Source organism: Salmo trutta, chromosome 23 (genome assembly GCF_901001165.1).
Source record: "Salmo trutta chromosome 23, fSalTru1.1, whole genome shotgun sequence".
Lineage (NCBI taxonomy): Eukaryota > Metazoa > Chordata > Actinopteri > Salmoniformes > Salmonidae > Salmo > Salmo trutta.
In genome coordinates this window covers 15,305,946-15,323,625 of record NC_042979.1, presented here as the reverse complement: position 1 = coordinate 15,323,625, position 17,680 = coordinate 15,305,946, and the positions used below count along the sequence as shown (strand labels likewise).

General features: G+C 42.4%; 1 protein-coding gene across 3 annotated transcripts in view; it reads left to right on the top strand.

The window, feature by feature from the left end:
- Positions 1–12,955, top strand: part of unc13bb (unc-13 homolog Bb (C. elegans)) — a 106,569-nt gene extending 93,614 nt beyond the window's left edge. Inside the window, exons 30-47 of one of the 3 annotated variants that reach the window (XM_029709224.1) lie at positions 1,552–1,629; positions 1,930–2,007; positions 2,368–2,388; positions 2,870–2,911; positions 3,019–3,051; positions 6,340–6,354; positions 6,594–6,617; positions 6,841–6,864; positions 7,342–7,365; positions 7,813–7,901; positions 8,055–8,201; positions 8,376–8,499; positions 8,611–8,742; positions 8,946–9,093; positions 9,475–9,531; positions 9,771–9,863; positions 9,967–10,126; positions 10,272–12,955. In XM_029709224.1, coding sequence (XP_029565084.1) covers positions 1,552–1,629; positions 1,930–2,007; positions 2,368–2,388; positions 2,870–2,911; positions 3,019–3,051; positions 6,340–6,354; positions 6,594–6,617; positions 6,841–6,864; positions 7,342–7,365; positions 7,813–7,901; positions 8,055–8,201; positions 8,376–8,499; positions 8,611–8,742; positions 8,946–9,093; positions 9,475–9,531; positions 9,771–9,863; positions 9,967–10,126; positions 10,272–10,557 — 1,575 coding nt within the window. In that variant the 3' untranslated portion in view covers positions 10,558–12,955. The remainder of the gene's footprint in view (positions 1–1,551; positions 1,630–1,929; positions 2,008–2,367; positions 2,389–2,869; positions 2,912–3,018; positions 3,052–6,339; positions 6,355–6,593; positions 6,618–6,840; positions 6,865–7,341; positions 7,366–7,812; positions 7,902–8,054; positions 8,202–8,375; positions 8,500–8,610; positions 8,743–8,945; positions 9,094–9,474; positions 9,532–9,770; positions 9,864–9,966; positions 10,127–10,271) is intronic. The other 2 variants (XM_029709222.1, XM_029709223.1) reach the window with 2 other exon arrangements.
- The last annotated feature ends 4,725 nt before the right edge of the window (positions 12,956–17,680 follow it).

Here is a 17,680-nt window from a genome sequence, read left to right as displayed (position 1 = left end):
AGGGAAGAGATCTTGTCATATTCATAATTTATTTTCCCCAGATCCTGGTTAAGCTACCTACATGATGAGATTATTAAGGACTAAATAGTGAGATTATTTTTGTTTCTCAAATGGCAGCCAAGCATTGATCATCATGTCACCAGAATAAGACCCTAAATATTTATTGGAAAGCAACATCAAGCTCATCACCGTGCACTTTCATCACCCTGTGAAGTTTTTTTTAATTAAAATTTTACCCCCTATTTCTCCCCAATTTCCATCTTGTCTCGTCGCTGCAACTCCCCAACGGACTAGGGAGAGGTTAAGGTCGAGTCATGCGTCCTCCAAAACATGACCGCGCTTCTTAACACCTGCCCACTTAACCCGGAAGCCAGCTGCACCAATGTGTCAGAGGAAACACCATTCAACTGATGACCGGAGTCAGCCTGCAGGCGCCCGGCCCGCCACAAGGAGTCGCTAATACGCGATGAGCCAATTAAAGCACCCTCCGCCAAACCATCCCCTAACCAAAATGACTCTGGGACAATTGTGTGCCGCCCTATGGGACTCCCGGTCACGGCTGGTTGTAACATAGCCTGGGATCAAACCTGGGTCTGTAGTGACACTGCGACACAGTGCCATAGACCACTGTGCCACTCGGGAGGCCCAACCCTGTGAAGTTCATCAGAATTGATTTAATCTGTAGCCTAATAAATTGTATGCTTTCCCGAGTTGTAGTGTGAGGACCACACAACATATCATTGCGTGACTCCAAGTTTATCCCGCCATTTCTCGCCCAATTAATTTTACTCACACAAAAATATCCCACCTTGTCTAGCGTATTTTGTTTTCTCGACATTTGAAAAGTTTACCGACAAATTAGCTTTTCCATCAGGCCTGTCGCAACATTTTTTTATCCGACATGTACTTTACTCGCATGAAATGGTTGGATGGAAACCTGGTTACTGGGAGAAAAAGTTTGGCATTTGCTCAAACCTTTTGAAATAGCCCCAAATCTCATTAAAGTGATTCATGATCATGACCGCCCGTTGCGTTTTCTTCGGAAAGCAGCCAACTCTGCCCTTTAGAGAAATCCTTACCATTGCTTTTTTTATTTTAGAGTACTATACCCTTATTACCGATATTAGCCCCAGAAAATCCTATTTCTATAAAAGCAGCCGGAGCATTGTCTGGGGGACTTTAAGATTTGTGTAAAGGAATTGGATATGATATGTTCTCATTAAATAGAAATGTCTAATGCGACAGTCGTTCTTTCTAGCTGGGCTTGGGCTGGCACAGTCTATAGAGAGACTGAGGTTTTTCATCACAGAGAATATATTCAGGGAATGCATTCCTACTTTCAGAGGACTCTTTCCAGCAGTAGGGCAGAAAAGTTACCCGACAGTTACCTCACATACCCTCATTCTAACTTTACCTAAAAAAACACACTAGCCTCTAGCCAGTGTTTAAAGGCCACTTCCCATTAACAGAAAAGGATGACAGTCGTTTAGTGGTTGTAATGAGATAATATATTTCCAATGACACTGTAATGACCTGTTTTCCTCCCCACAGACTATTGCCAAAGTTCTTCTGCAGTACAGTGCCATTCTGACCAAGAGCTTCCCCTCGTACTCTGACAAAGAGAAGATCGTAAGTCTTCATATACTGCCTTACACAACATACAGTGCATTCGGAAAGTATTGACCCCTTGACTTTTTCCATATTTTGTTACGTTAGACATATTCTAAAATGTATTTATTGTTGTTTTTTTTCCTACATACAATACCCCATAATGACAAAGGGAGAACCAGTTTTTAGACATTTTAGACAAAATTTTGAAAAAGTCAAGGGGTCTGAATACTTTCCGAATGCACTCTATCCTTAGTGTTTTCAATGGGAGTTTCAACCTCTAAATGGTCTCTCTATCGCTCGCTCTCTTCCCCTTTGTAGCCCTGTGTACTGATGAATAACGTGCAGCAGTTGCGTATCCAGCTGGAGAAGATGTTTGAGTCCATGGGTGCCAAACAGGTAAGCAGCAACACTATGTACGGGAAAAGATGATAACAAAGAGCTTTTTTTCACAGATGGGTAAGATGGCGTCGGGGTGAACAATGTTCATACTCACTGTGCTCCGGACCACCAGGAACCTCCTGGAGAAGACTACAGGCGCGTTGTGTCTCTGGGCTCATGCAGCCGGTTGAGCAGCCATTGGTGTTAGCAGGTTTTGATTTAAAGCAGTGAATGATGTGCTACTCTGGCATCACACCTAGAGAAATGAAGAACCTCAACTATTTGCTCTATGTGAACACATGGTTCAAATTGCTTTTGTGTGTGACTGTTCTCCATAGTCAAGATTATGAACTTGTTGTTTGTGTCTTTCCGTACCAGATTGCAAAAGCGGAAGCAATGGTAGGGAGATGGTTCACGTGACTTAGAGTTGAGAAGTGGATGTGTGCTACTGTAGTATCCTGCCATGTGGAATAAAGCATTAGATCAATAGCAGCTATAAGCCAGTGCTTATTGTGTAGACTACTAGACTGTTACATTAACATATGCCCTTGGTGATTCTATTATGTCCGTAGATCAATTTCCTAGAGTGCATAAAGCTATGTGCGGTCTATAGGTTTTCATTACCGTCCCTACAGTATGTTTAGCATCCCTACTTAAGAGCACAATATAGTATCTATATGTTTAGAACATGCTTTATTCAGAATGATTGTTCCGTTCATACTGTGTAGTAATTCAGTTATTATGTGGTTTGGATGTTGAGTAAAGCAGTTTGTAGTTTGGCCTAGTAATCCCTTCGTTTTGGTTTACGCGCCCATGGCTGAATTGTAGCACTAGACTTTGACAAATTGACTTGAAATAGGTGTTTCCTTCGCTGCTTAAGATTGACGAGCAGGTGGATGATGAGGAAGAAGAGGACGAGAAGGTGGGTGTTCACTTTTGATTGGAGGCTGTTTGATAGTTGCCAAAGTGGTGTTGTAGATCCTGTTGCATATTACGTATTGTCTAACTCACCTTCCCCCTGACTAGCAGGTCATAACTGAGGATGAGGAGAGAAAGACTCTGGTGGGTATTTATCATTAGAAGACTGTAGAATAGACTTCACCCTCTATAGAGCCTTTAGGAACCCCCATAGTAAAACCATAGACGGTCAACTACTGGAGCTAGATTTCTCACATGATAGTTCCCTGTGGCCAATTAGATGAGTCTTTAGTCTTTTGAGGGTATGGAAGTTTAATGGTAAGAACTTCTGCACCCAGAGGATCAGTTTCAGGTTATTGGGGCTGTGAAAGTGTGAAATGCATGGAATAAGCTAGTATCCAGAATTGTTTGTTTATTCACTGCTGATGAATGGCACATGGCTTGTGGTTGGGTTTTTCTAAGGTAAGACAATCAGTGTTCATCTAATGAATGTAGAGAGTGGAACTTTAATCTGAGCTGTGTTTTCAAAGAAGCACAACTCTGGGGTTGTGTGAAGCCGTGATGTTGTCGTAGTAGCTCTGCGTCGTGCTGTGAGGAGATGAACTTGAAAGGCGGACTGTTCTGGGCTCCTGTAGAGAAGCAGGGAGATGTGGGAGGGAAGGAGTGATTAGCAATTGAGTTATCCCAGATGAAGCTTAGTAGGAAGAGTTCACAGGAACGTCACAGTGCACGCTGACTTGCGCTCTTCTGCCTGTCAACACAAATTAGACACTTAAAAGACAAGACACACTGTTCAAGTTTCATTGTCAACAAGCACCAATTTAAAATAAATAAATAAAAAATTATGTTTTGTTTATTTTGACAGTTAGAAATACTCAAATAAACTACAGTATCTTCAAAATTGTACAATATAATGGAATGGTCATAAACCGTTGACTGATAATGAACATTCTGCTGTTACTGCTGTTACCACATGTCTATCTGTGTCCTGGAAAGCCAACACACAGGTCTTCATTATAATCAGTCTGACCTTCAAACTGTGGTGCTGACTTTGTGCAGTTAGCAGGAATAAAAGAAACTTGGGCATTTTCCCCCTCTTTTTCCCCCCCTAGGGCAACCTGGGCAAAATGATAGAATGGCGGCAGGTGGGTGTAAGACGAGGACATTATGTATGTGCATGTATGGACGTTCTGTACATGGATATATATAAAATATATTGTTTTTGAACCTCAAATAGAAAACTGACGATCCCTTTTCCGTACAGTGCATTCGGAAAGTATTCAGACCCCTTGACTTTTTCCACATTTTGTTACGCTACAGCCTTATTCTAAAATGGATTAAATTGTTGTTTTTTTCCCTCATCAGTCTACACTCAGTACCTTATAATGACGAAGCAAAACTTATTTTTTAAACATTTTTGCAAATGTATTAAATAAAAAACTTCATATTTACATAAGTATTCAGACCCTTTTTTCAGTACTTTGTTGAAGCACTTTTGACAGCAATTACAGCCCTGAGTCTTCTTGTGTATGACGCTACAAGCTTGGAACACCTGTATTTGGGGGGTTTCTCCCATTCTTCTCTGCAGATCCTCTCAAGCTCTGTAAGGTTGGATGGGGAGCGTCGCTGCACAGCTATTTTCAGGTCTCCAGAGATGTTTGATCGGGTTCAAGTCCGGGCTCCGTCAAGGACATTCAGAGACTTGTCCCGGCTGTGTGCTTCGGGTCGTTGTCGTGTTGGAAGGTGAACATTTGCCCCAGTCTGAGGTCCTGAGCACTCTGGAGCAGATTTTTCATCAAGGATCTCTGTACTTTGCTCTGTTCATATTCCCTCAATCCTGACTAGTTTCCCAGTCCCTGCTACTGAAAAACATTGCCACAGCATGATGCTGCCACCATCATGCTTCACCGTAGGGATAGTGTCAGTTTTCCTCCAGACGTGACACTTGGCATTCAGGCCAAAGAGTTCAATCTTGGTTTCATCAGACCAGAGAATCTTGTTTCTCATGGTCAGAGTCTTTAGGTGCCTTTTGGCAAACTCCAAGCGGGCTGTCATGTGCCTTTTACTGAGGAGTGGCTTCCTTCTGGCCACTCTACCATACAGGCCTGATTGGTGGAGTGCTGCAGAGATGGTTGTCCTCCTGGAAGGTTCTCCCATCTCCACAGAGGAACTCTGGAGCTGTCAGTGACCATCGGGTTTTTGGTCACCTCCCTGAAGAAGGCCCTTTTCCCCCGATTGCTCAGTTGAGCTGGGCAGCCAGCTATAGGAAGAGTCTTGGTGGTTCCAAACTACTTCCATTTTAGAATGATGGATGCCACTGTTTTCTTGGATCTTCAATGCTGGTACCCTTCCCCAGATCTGTGCCTTGACACAATCCTGTCTTGGAGCTCTATGGACAATTCCTTCGACCTCATGGCTTGGTTTTTGCTCTGACATGCACTGTCAACTGTGGGACCTTTTATATAGATAGTTGTGTACCTTTCCAAGTCAAGTCCTATCAATTGAATATACCACAGGTGGACTCCAATATAGTTGTAGAAACATCTCAAGGATGATCAATGGAAACAGGATGCACCTGAGCTCAATTTCGAGTCTCATAGCAAAGGGTCTCAATACTTATGTAAATAAGTATATTTCTGTTTTTTATTTTTAAATTTGCACAAATTTATAGAAACCTGTTTTCGCTTTGTCATTATGGGGTATTGCGTGTAGATTGCTGAGGAAATTGTTTATTTAATCAATTTTAGAATAAGGTTGTAACATAACAAAATGTGGAAAAAGGGAAGGCGTCTGAATACTTTCCGAACGCACTGTAAATACAGAACATGATACTGTACTGTCTGATACTGCTGTCATTGTTGACGTGGTCGGCTGATGTAACTTGTAAACCGACTCAGTGTATCAATCAGTTCTCTGAGGGTTTATCAAGTGTTCTGCCTCTAGCTGGAGGTTCACAGTATGTTTTGTGTTCTGTCTCACTCCAACCCTTCAGGAAAGTGTGGAGGAGGAGGAGGTTGAGGAGGAGCAGGTTGAGGTTTGTTGGTGTAGTAGAGGTTGTGTCAGTGACACACTGTCACTGATATGGTCATGGTCACATATCGTCATTCCCACTCACTGCCCCTCTCTCCACTCACGTAGTGGTGGTCACACTCGCATTCGCCACGTCATTGTGCCTTCTCATGGTGGGAACGGACACCACCATCGTTACCGGGGTGACTTTGATCTTGTTGGGTTTTTCACTGGTCATCTGTTTGGTGCAACACTCTTCCCCTATATGACTGCGGTACTGTTGTCTCTTACCTGTTCTCTAAATCCAAGTGCAGCTGTGTTGCGCTCCATTACAGACATCTCCTTCCCACAACTTCATTTACTTTCAGACTACTATGCAGTTTAATGATTTAGTTATTTTCCCTTTTCTTTTGTTTTCAATAGACTGACAAAGAGAAGGTGGGTTCATTACAAACAAGTGTTGTGTATATATACAGTATGTAGTCCTACAGTATGTATGCAAAGGTTTACTGTACCTCTTTTTACAATTTTGTCTTTTGGTTAAGTCTATTATCCTAAATCTTCTCCTGCTGTTAGTGCTAGTTGGGTTTGTTGCTGGTCCGTACTCTAGTTATTGCAACAAAAGACACATTTGACAGATGTTCTTTTTTTTATTTTATTTTTTACTTCTCTCAAAGATGGATGCACCCCCAGAGGAAAAGGTGGGTTATAGTTTGTGCCTTTCTCCCTGGGTTGTATAGTTGAGCAGTAGCTATGCTGCTCACAAAAATGTCACTGGTTCATTGGTCAACACATTTCCCAGTTGGTACCATATTATTTTATAGCACCATCAGATATTTGCCATGTATTTCTAGTTTTTACCTCATACTAGCTCTTGATAAATACGGTCATCTCCTTTTTTCCCCCCCTCCCACTCTCTGATAGCCTGAAAAGAAAGACGAGGAGAAGGTGAGTGTAGTAAGGATGTGACATCATCAGTGCCCATCTCCACTAACACTGTCACTCTCACTAACTGTCACTTACTCAGCAGTATACACACGTACAGGAGGCTCATGAAAAACATACTCAATCTCTCCCTATAGCCCCTGTAAGCCCTCCTTGTATCCACTGGTGCAGAACTCCTTCAGTAGTTCCCCTACAGCTGTCCTATACTCTTGTCTGGAATCTAGACATGTAGTCTAGTCCCTGGCAGTCCATGTATCAGCTGGCCTATTGAAGCATTAGCTTAATGGGCCACATCATGTTGTCATCTGTCTGGCTGGGGTTGCTTTAGGCCTCTGAGATGGTTTCTGTCAGACTGATGCTGTGGTTGTTGATACGGGACACATTGTGACCCCTGGTGGTCCTCCAATAGGATATACTTCTGAGTCAATGAATCTTCTGTCATATTAAACCGCCATTTTCTTTCATCTGCTTTCTTTGAAGGTGGTGATTATTACCGACAAAAAGGTGGGTTAGTCTACAGGAGTGTTGGCTCTAATAACAATGACTGTAACTAACTGGAAGGGAAGTAGCAGTGACATTGCAAGTATAGGGAATCTCCCTACTTCAGTCAAACATTTTTCACAGTTTCTCTGAAAACGATGTTTGAGTGACCATTGCCTTTCCTTGCCATGCTTGTTCATCTACTGGCAAAAAGCAAAATAACACGTTTTCTCCATTGCTGCTGGATTATTGTGTGTGCTCTACTTTGGCTTACAATCCGCATACTTTACAGTATGTGTATTATCTGGCATCAAAGGGAATTATGTTGCTGTTTTCCCCCATATCTATGGTTTTTGAGAATCATGCTTAACTGTTGTACAAAAAAATGTTCTGTACTCAGACTTATTACACTGTCTCTGTTATCTCTCTGCGTCTGTCTTACTATCTGTGTGTCTGCCTGTCTGTCTGCAGCTGGACACAGAAGCCAGTGACCTCCTGAATGAGCTTCAGGTCAAGCTGAACAATGTGCTGGATGAGCTGAGTACCACGTTTGGAAACAGGTACACACATGCTCCCACACAGTCCCAGGATTCCAACATGTACACTCTCCCCATACTATGTCACTCATAATGTTTCTACTGTAGACTCATGCACACAGCTTCAGTCCATTTTGCTCTGAACCCTAACCCCTGTGGCTCCTTTCTCTCCTGTAGTTTCCAGGTCCGTATTGATGACTGTATGAGACAGATGGCCTCTCTGCTGTACCAGATCAAGGGCCCAGTCAACGCCAACAGCCGCAACATGGTGGAAGCCGACTCCGACAACATGCTACGGCCACTTATGGACTTCCTGGATTCCAAGTGAGTGGATCCCTCCTGCTTCTCTATTGGCTGCTGATTTGGTGGTGTTCATTTTGGTGCATTCCCTCTGAAGTCAGTTGTTTTTGTCAGTATGTTGTGCCATGTTGCGTGATTGTGTATTTGTTGATTTGCTGTATGTGTTGTCTCATTAAACGTCTGTGTGTGTCTATGCAGGTTAACGCTGTTTGCCACAGCGTGTGAGAAGACTGTTCTAAAGCGGGTTCTGAAAGAGCTGTGGAGGATTGTGATGAGCAGCCTGGAGAAGACCATCGTCCTGCCCCAAGGAAACGACACCTTCGTAAGGCCCAACACCCCTCCCTAACATTTACCTTCAAACCTGGCCCTTTTCCTCACGTCACTCTACTCCAAACACACCGTCGCCTAATGTTATGTGTATTCCTCTCCTCAGGGGGCCCAGATCCTGTCTGCAGCCAAGGAACTGGGGCAGCTCTCCAAGCTCAAGGATCACATGGCAGGAGAGGCCAAAAGCCTGACCCCTAAACAGTGTGCTGTCATGGATATAGCACTGGACACAATCAAAGTTTGTGTTTGAGTTTATAGGCCAACATACACCTGTGGTAAAGTGACTACTTAGATGATGAGGGGACTGTGTTGCTGATCCTTTAATTACAGGCCTCGTTCATTTTATAGTAGGGAATCAAACCTTCTCCCTCTCTCTCTCTCTCTCTCTCTCTCACTCTCTCACTCTCACTCTCACTCTCACTCTCTCTCACTCTTCTGCAGCAATACTTCCATGCAGGAGGGAACGGTCTGAAGAAGGCGTTCCTGGAGAAGAGTCCTGAGTTGACCTCACTACGCCACGCTCTGTCCCTCTACACGCAGACCACAGACACGCTCATCAAGACCTTCGTCACAACACAACACACACAAGGTGAGGCGGCGCGCATGCACACACACACACACACACACACAATAGCATCAGTGTGCTTCCCATTGTGTCTAACTAAATACTGTACATTAGTCATAAAATAAGACCTTTGCTTCTCCCCTGCTTTGCCACCAGGGGTCACCAGAGGCTCCAGTGCTCCCTCTTGAGTACTGTTCTATTTAGTATTGGGCTTGAAGTTGATCTATCAGCTAAATACTGTGTGTGCCTCTGTTACATACCTGGAAACTAACTTTCTCTTGCTCTGTGACTGTTCTGTGTGTGCTGGGATTTGTCTAACTCTAAAATGACTCACTGCTGCCATTTGACACTTTGTTTGCTTATTTGTCTTCTCTCCTGTGATCTTTTCTGCTGCCTCCTCACCAGTGCACAATGGGAAGGGTATTAGGTTAACTCCCAACGAAAAAATACAACCCTCCAGGGGTAGGTGGTGTCAACAACCCCGATCTCCTTTACTCTGTGTACATAAACCCCCTCCCATCTCCCCCTGTGGGTGAGTTTGCCCCAAACACCAACCTTGACTGCTCCTCCTCCTGGTTGTATGACCTTACCCATACCCTCTCCTCCTCCTCCTCCTCCTCCCTAACGGATACTATGGTATCTATAATCACACTGACCACCACTGGAAGATAATGTCTTGTGTTCCCATCTGTGTGTGCTAGGGTCAGGAGTGGACAAGCCGGTGGGAGAGATATCCATTCAGATCGACCTGTTCACCCACCCTGGTACTGGGGAGCACAAAGTCACTGTCAAAGGTTTGTATATTTGTAGAGTTAAGGAAAACAATTACTGCAATAAACCCTTTTCTGTGTCTCCCCATCCCAACAAACAAACTAATCTCCTTTCTCGTTGTACCAGTGGTGGGAGCCAATGATCTGAAGTGGCAGACGTCTGGGATGTTCCGGCCCTTTGTGGAGATCACCATGATTGGACCCCACCTCAGTGACAAGAAGCGCAAGTTCCAATCCAAGTCCAAGAACAACAGCTGGGCGCCCAAGTTCAACGAGACCTTCCACTTGTGAGTCCAGAGTCAAGCAATAGTACAGTAACCTGTTGCCTAAAATGATCAATGTGTAGTCCCTTGAAATAGCCATTGCTCATTGTAAAAAATAAATAAAAAATTGTAAAAAATGATCTCCCTCCCCTCTTCCATGTCTCCTCAGTATCCTAGGTAACGAGGATGGCTTTGAGTGCTACGAGCTGCAGATGTGTGTGAAGGACTACTGTTTTGGCCGTGCCGATCGGGTGGTGGGCATGGCTGTGATGCAGCTGCGGGATGTGGCAGAGAAGGGCAGTGTGGCGTGCTGGTGCCCCCTGGGTCAGCGGGTCACCATGGACGAGACAGGCCTCACCGCCATGCGCATCCTCTCCCAGCGCTCCAACGACGAGGTGGCCAAGGAGTTCGTCAAGCTCAAGTCTGAGATACGCTCTGAGGAGGAGGGCAGATGAGGTCTCCCTGAAGGAGGGGTGTGAAGGGCCTCTAGTAAAGTGGGAAGTAATAGGAGCACGTTGACTACTACTACTTTGGACTAATAATGTCCCCTGGCTGCTACTGGCTGTTTGATGGACACTGGTTCACCATTACACTGTCACTCACTGTGTATTTCCCAGACTCCCATTTTGTGTCCCTCACTCACTATCTCCTACACAGACGTAGTTCGTTTCTCTCTCACTCAATGGTTATTAGACACAATCTCACACGATATTGTACTTACTGTGGGTCGGCCAGTCTGGCACTATGGACATGCCATGGGCGCTATATGCCAATCAATTCCTGCCAGCCTGTATGCACTTCAGCACAGGGTCTCCCCCTCACCCCACAATCCCCACCAGTGTTCATGTGCAATACCCCCCAACTGTGGCCATATGTTTGATGCCTTACACTTTAGAAGCTGTGAATGTGTGAAGTTCAGACACAAAACTGTAACTGTAGTAGAAAGCTGTTTATCTTCCTCAATCTCTCTTTAGTGTTCTTCAGGATCCATGTTCAAATCTCATTGATGCCACTATTAGGGTCCAAACGCAGGATGTCATTGTTGGTGTTTTGGTCGAAGTAGATTCACCTGGTTTCTATCGTTTGGACTTCTACCACATGTCAAGTACCCTACTCCTAAATATAGTGTACAAATCCAGTTTTTTTTCCTGTAGAAAAGTGAAGTGTTTTTTTGTATTGAAATTAGTGCCGTGTGGTGGTTCTGAAGTGAGTTTTACATTTGAGTCTCCCCCCTATTTTTTGACATGAGGTACTGTAATGGCAACAGCACTCAATATAAAGGGTTTGTAAGTTGTGTGCCTTGTCAGGTGTTGGGCTTCTATTCATAACCCATTAGTCCCATACAGTGTTAACAATGCACTTTGAATGAGAATTACTGTAATACTTTTTAGTCTAAATTGTCATAAATGTTCTTAATGCAAAGGGCTGCCTTCTATCCAGAGAGAAACTTCCTTTTAAGGATAGAGAGTGGTGAGCACTTTTTAATATGGACTATTGCTTCTTACATCAAAAACGACAATAGTGTATGTAGGGCCCTGTCTTGAACTTAGTAATCACTGCTAAATAACCCTGTTGAATACAACATTTTACAAACATTTGGCTAATGTTGCCAACCCTCAATGACAGCCATTTTATTTATAGTTTTTATGTATTTATTCCGTATGTAGAGTCTGGTCTACTTTGCAAACAGAGGGCTGCTAGATGGCATTTGAGTATAGTTTTGAATTGCTTTTTACTGCAATTTTCTAGCAGGACACTACAGATACTAAGTGGACCTAGAGGGGCTTTTGGGACCAGAGGAGTTTAAACAATTTTCATCTCAGATGAGGGAAAGGCTAGCCTCGTATGGTTCGTAACGAGGCTAGGAAAAGGCAGTCCAAGCCCTCGGTTTGCAAATATTTTCCTGCTATGTTTCCTTGTATCTCTGAGTGGCCTTACATTGGTGATAATAGAAGTTTTCTATATACATGTTTTTACCCCCCATTTTCTGTGTATTTCTTTTGTCTCACAACGATGCAGAGAGTTGGTCAATTTGACCGAAATCAACCGTATCAGACTGATGTTGTCAATGTGATTTTCCTTATTGCTGTTACTTTATTTTTGTTTTTAATTGTATTGGAGGATTTATATTTGTTTAGATGTAGTCATTTTCTTAGATATAGTATTTATATTTTTGTTGTTTTCCATTTTGATCCCTCTTAAAAAAATGTTGGAATGATGTGGAGATGTTCAGTACGGTATCATGAGTTCTGTTGGATCTACAGTATACATTAAGGGGTAATGCATGAGTTCTGTTGGATCTACAGTATACAGTAAGGGGTAATGCATGCCTGTCATATCCCTGATAGAAATGAGAACATATCACTCCTAACAAAAAATATTTAGCGATTTGTCAAGTTACACTGCCGTTGTCCATACAATAATAGTCAGTTTGATGTTCACACACAGAAGAAAACTGCAACATCACACACTCTTAAAGCGATGTCTGGGCTTTATATGCAGTATCTACAGTACCAATGTGAATACATCTTTTTGGCTGTTGATTTAGGGGAAAAAGTCTACTTCTAAGGAGGGCACTGCCACTAAGATACATGTTCCTTGTGCCAAGCTGTGCAAGTGTTCACTTTTTATCGTTTCATTACATTTTTTTAATACATATTTTTTAAATCTTGTGAAGCATTGCACTATAATTAAAACACTACAATAGTTAGTTAGCACGTGTTGTATGTCTGAGTATCTGGACTTTTGTGAAGTTTTATTTGTATTTTGCAACTGGAAAGATCATGGTATTGATCATTAAAATGTGTACATTACAATTTATTAATTTTGTATAAAGTATTTAAGAAATGGCTATTGATGTGTCTGGCTAATTTATTAGGGGTTCACAGCGAACTCGCATAGATTGGTTACTTTTATTTCAAATTTGGCACACAGAAACTACAGGCCAACTACCGATTTGGCCCATAGGTGACAGTTATAAGCAGTCTCACTTAAACCCTCATATCCAGTGGCCCGTTTGACCTAAACACTTGAAACCTTGCATGTAGGTGTCTTGCCAAAAAAACTAAAAAATGTAGGTGTCTTTCCTCATCCTGAACAAATTCTTCTCAAGGACCCATAATGTCCGTCAGGATAGATTTTCCTCCATCTTGGACATTTTTTTTTTTTTTTTACTTTTCAAAAACGTATTCTCATGAACCATACACTCTAAATAACACCAAATGCAGTATGTAGGCCCATGGTACATCACTTAGAGTTTCTCAAATTAAGGGATTGGTTAAGAGATGACTGAGTAATTGATAAATCAGGAAATCTGATTTTATTTGTCCATTTAAATCCACTAGACAATGGCCCTTCAACTCAAAACTTTTTAGGGTCATCACAAACATTACCATGATGAACCGTGTTAAGTTTGGCATTTATCTTCAAAATAAGGAACCTTAGCAATCAAATTTGACTATGTAAAACTAATGCATTATTAAATAATGATAAAAAATCTCTGACTAAATTTGGAATGTAGGACCATGGTACTTCTCCAAACTTAGCTTTTCTCAAGCTAAGGGATTGGTCAAAACATGGCTGAGTTATTGACAAATCTGATTTGTGTCCATTTAAACCACTGTAAATCCACTTCCACAGTGGCCTATCAACTTGAAACGTGTCATCGCTATCATGGTCGTCCCTAAAATGAACCACACTGAATTTCATGTTGATTTCTCAAAAAACAGGGAAACTATTAACAAATAGTTATTTTCATATTTAACGCTAATGCTCAAAATCATCTTCTCATGAACCATATGCCAGATTCACTCCAGATTTTGTGTGTATAGACTCATTACATCAGTCGCTTAATGGTTTTGAGATTTATTTTGTTGCTGCTGCATTCAAATATTGTATGGCCGGACTGTACCTAATAGATGCACGTTAGCACTTATGCTAATGCAAAAATACTTAATCTTCTCATGAACCATAAGTCAGATTGATTCCAGATTTGGAATATAGACTCAATGAATTAGCCTCTAATGAATTTGAGAATAGTCAGCCACACTACTAGATGGCACCATATCAAACCAGGGCTATAAGAACTGAGCCGATGGACATGGGGCCAGGAAATTTGGTATGGAGCACCTTCCTAATATTGAGTTGCACCCTCTTTTGCCCTCAGAACAGCCTCAATTCGCCGTGGCATGGACTCTACAAGGTGTCGAAAGCATTCCACAGGGATGCTGGCCCATGTTGACGCCAATGCTCCAACTTGTGTCAAGTTGGCTGGATGTCCTTTGGGTGGTGGACCATTCTTGATACACATGGGAAAATATTGAGTGTGAATAACCCAGCAGTGGTGACACACTCAAACCTGTGCGCCTGGCACATACAACCATATCCTGTTCAAAGGCACTTAAATATGTGGTCTTGCCCATTCACCCTCTGAATGGCACACACATACAATCCATGTCTCAATTGTCTTAAGGATTAAAAATCCTTCTTTAACCTGTCTCCTCCCCTTCATCTACACTGATTTTGAAGTGGATTTAACAAGTGAATTCAATAAGGGGTCATAGCTTTCACCTGGATTCACCTGGTCAGTCTGTCATGGACAGAGCATTAGTTAGTTCCTAATGTTTTGTACACTCAGTGTACGGTGCCTTCTGGAAGTATTCAGACCCCTTGACTTCTTCCACATTTTGTTAGGTTACAGCCTTATTCTAAAATTGATTCAATTGTTTTTTTCCTCTCATCAATCTACACACAATACCCCATAATGACAAAGCAAAAACTGTTTTTTTCTAAATGTTTGCTAATTTATAAAAAATGAAATATCACATTTATTTAGGTATTCAGACACTTTACTCAGTACTTTGAAGCACATCTGGCAGCGATTACAGCCTTGAGTCTTCTTTGGTATGGCGCTACAAGCTTGGCACCCCTGTATTTGGAGAGTTTCTCACATTATTCTTTGCAGATCCTCTCAAGCTCTGTCAAGTTGGATGGGGAGCATTGCTGCACAGCTGTTTTTTAGGTCTCTCCAGGGTTCAAGTCCGGCCTATGAGTGGGCCACTCAAGGACATTGAGACTTGTCCCGAAACCCCTCTTGCGTTGTCTTGGCAGTGTGCTTAGCTATTTTTAGTCCCACCCTTCAGCTCTCCTCAACGCCTCCCATCTACAGCTGAAGTCAGAAGTGTACATACACCTTAGCCAAATACATTTAAACTCAGTTTTTCACAATTCCTCACATTTAATCCTAGTAAAGATTCCCTGTTTTAGGACAGTTAGGATCACCACTTTATTTTAAATTTGAAATGTCAGAATAATAGCAGAGAATGATTTACTTCAGCTTTTATTTCTTTCATCACATTCCCAGTGGGTCAGAAGTTTACATACAGTGAGGGAAAAAAGTATTGGATCCCCTGCTGATTTTGTAAGTTTGCCCACTGACAAAGAAATGATCAGTCTCTAATTTTAATGGTAGGTTTATTTGAACAGTGAGAGACAGAATAACAAAAAAATCCAGAAAAACGCATGTCAAAAATGTTACAAATTGATTTGCATTTAAATGAGGGAAATAAGTATTTGATCCCCTCTAAATCAGAAAGATTTCTGGCTCCCAGGTGTCTTTTATACAGGTAACGAGCTGAGATTAGGAGCACACTGTTAAAGCAAGTGCTCCTATTCTCAGCTTGTTACCTGTATAAAAGAGACCTGTCCACAGAAGCAATCAATCAATCAGATTCCAAACTCTCCACCATGGCCAAGACCAAAGAGCTCTCCAAGGATGTCAGGGACAAGATTGTAGACCTACACAAGGCTGGAATGGGCTACGAGACCATCGCCAAGCAGCTTGGTGAGAAGGTGACAACATTTGGTGCGATTATTCGCAAATGGAAGAAACACAAAGGAACTGTCAATCTCCCTCGGCCTGGGACACCATGCAAGATCTCACCTCGTGGAGTTGCAATGATCATAAGAATGGTGAGGAATCAGCCCAGAACTACACGGGAGGATCTTGTCAATGATCAAGGCAGCTGGGACCATAGTCACCAAGAAAACAATTGGTAACACACTACGCCGTGAAGGACTGAAATCCTGCAGCGCCCGCAAGGTCCCCCTGCTCAAGAAAGCACATATACATGCCCGTCTGAAGTTTGCCAATGAACATCTGAATGATTCAGAGGACAACTGGGTGAAATTGTTGTGGTCAGATGAGACCAAAATGGACCTCTTTGGCATCAACTCAACTCACCGTGTTTGGAGGAGGAGGAATGCTCAAACATGGAGGTGGAAACATTATGCTTTGGGGGTGTTTTTCTGCTAAGGGGACAGGACAACTTCACCGCATCAAAGGGACGATGGACGGGGCCATGTACCGTCAAATCTTGGGTGAGAACCTCCTTCCCTCTGCCAGGGCATTGAAAATGGGTCGTGGATGGGTATTCCAACATGACAATGACCCAAAACACACGGCCAAGGCAACGAAGAAGTGGCTCAAGAAGAAGCACATTAAGGTCCTGGAGTGGCCTATCCAGTCTCCAGACCTTAATCCCATAGAAAATCTGTGGAGGGAGCTGAAGGTTCGAGTTGCCAAATGTCAGCCTCAACCTTAATGACTTGGAAAAGATCTGCAAAGAGGAGTGGGACAAAATCCCTCCTGAGATGTGTGCAAACCTGGTGGCCAACTACAAGAAACATCTGACCTCTGTGATTGCCAACAAGGGTTTTGCCACCAAGTACTAAGTCATGTTTTGCAGAGGGGTCAAATACTTATTTCCCTCATTAAAATGCAAATCAATTTATAAAATTTTTGACATGTGTTATTCTGGATTTTTTGTTGTTATTCTGTCTCTCACTGTTCAAATAAACCTACCATTAAAATTGTAGACTGATCATTTCTTTGTCAGTGAGCAAACGTACAAAATCAGCAGGGAATCAAAAAAAATGTTCCCTCACTGTACACTCAATTAGTATTTGGTAGAATTGCCTTAAACAATTTAAACTTGGGTCAAACAGTTTGGGTAGCCTTCCACAAGCTTCCCACAATAAGTTGGGTGAATTTTGGCCCATTACTCCTGACAGAGCTGGTGTAACTGAGTCAGGTTTGTAGGCCTCCTTGCTCGCACACTTTTTCAGTTCTACCCACACATTTTCTATAGGATTGAGGTCAGGGCTTTGTGATGGCCGCAAATGGTAGCAAGATCTTATCTATTTTTGCTAACTTTCTATTCAAATTAATTGTAGTGAGATCATTTCTTTCTTTTAGAATATGAATACTGAGTAAGTCAACTTCACTCTCAGACCATTTTATTGGTAAACTGCACGGTAATGTAAAAATTATCTTTTTTATCCAATAAGTAATATAGTTCACTCATCATAATTCGGTTGTAATCTAGAGAGGTTAGAAAAATTACCTAGATCCTCTGAGGCTGTGGAGGGATCCAAATTGTGGATTTAAAAGAAAACATGAAAGGAAATCTTAACGCTACAACATACAATGACATTATAGACGATTCTGTGCTTCCAACGTTGTGGCAACAGTTTGGCGAAGGCCCATTGCTGTTTCATGCAATGCCCCCATGCACAAAG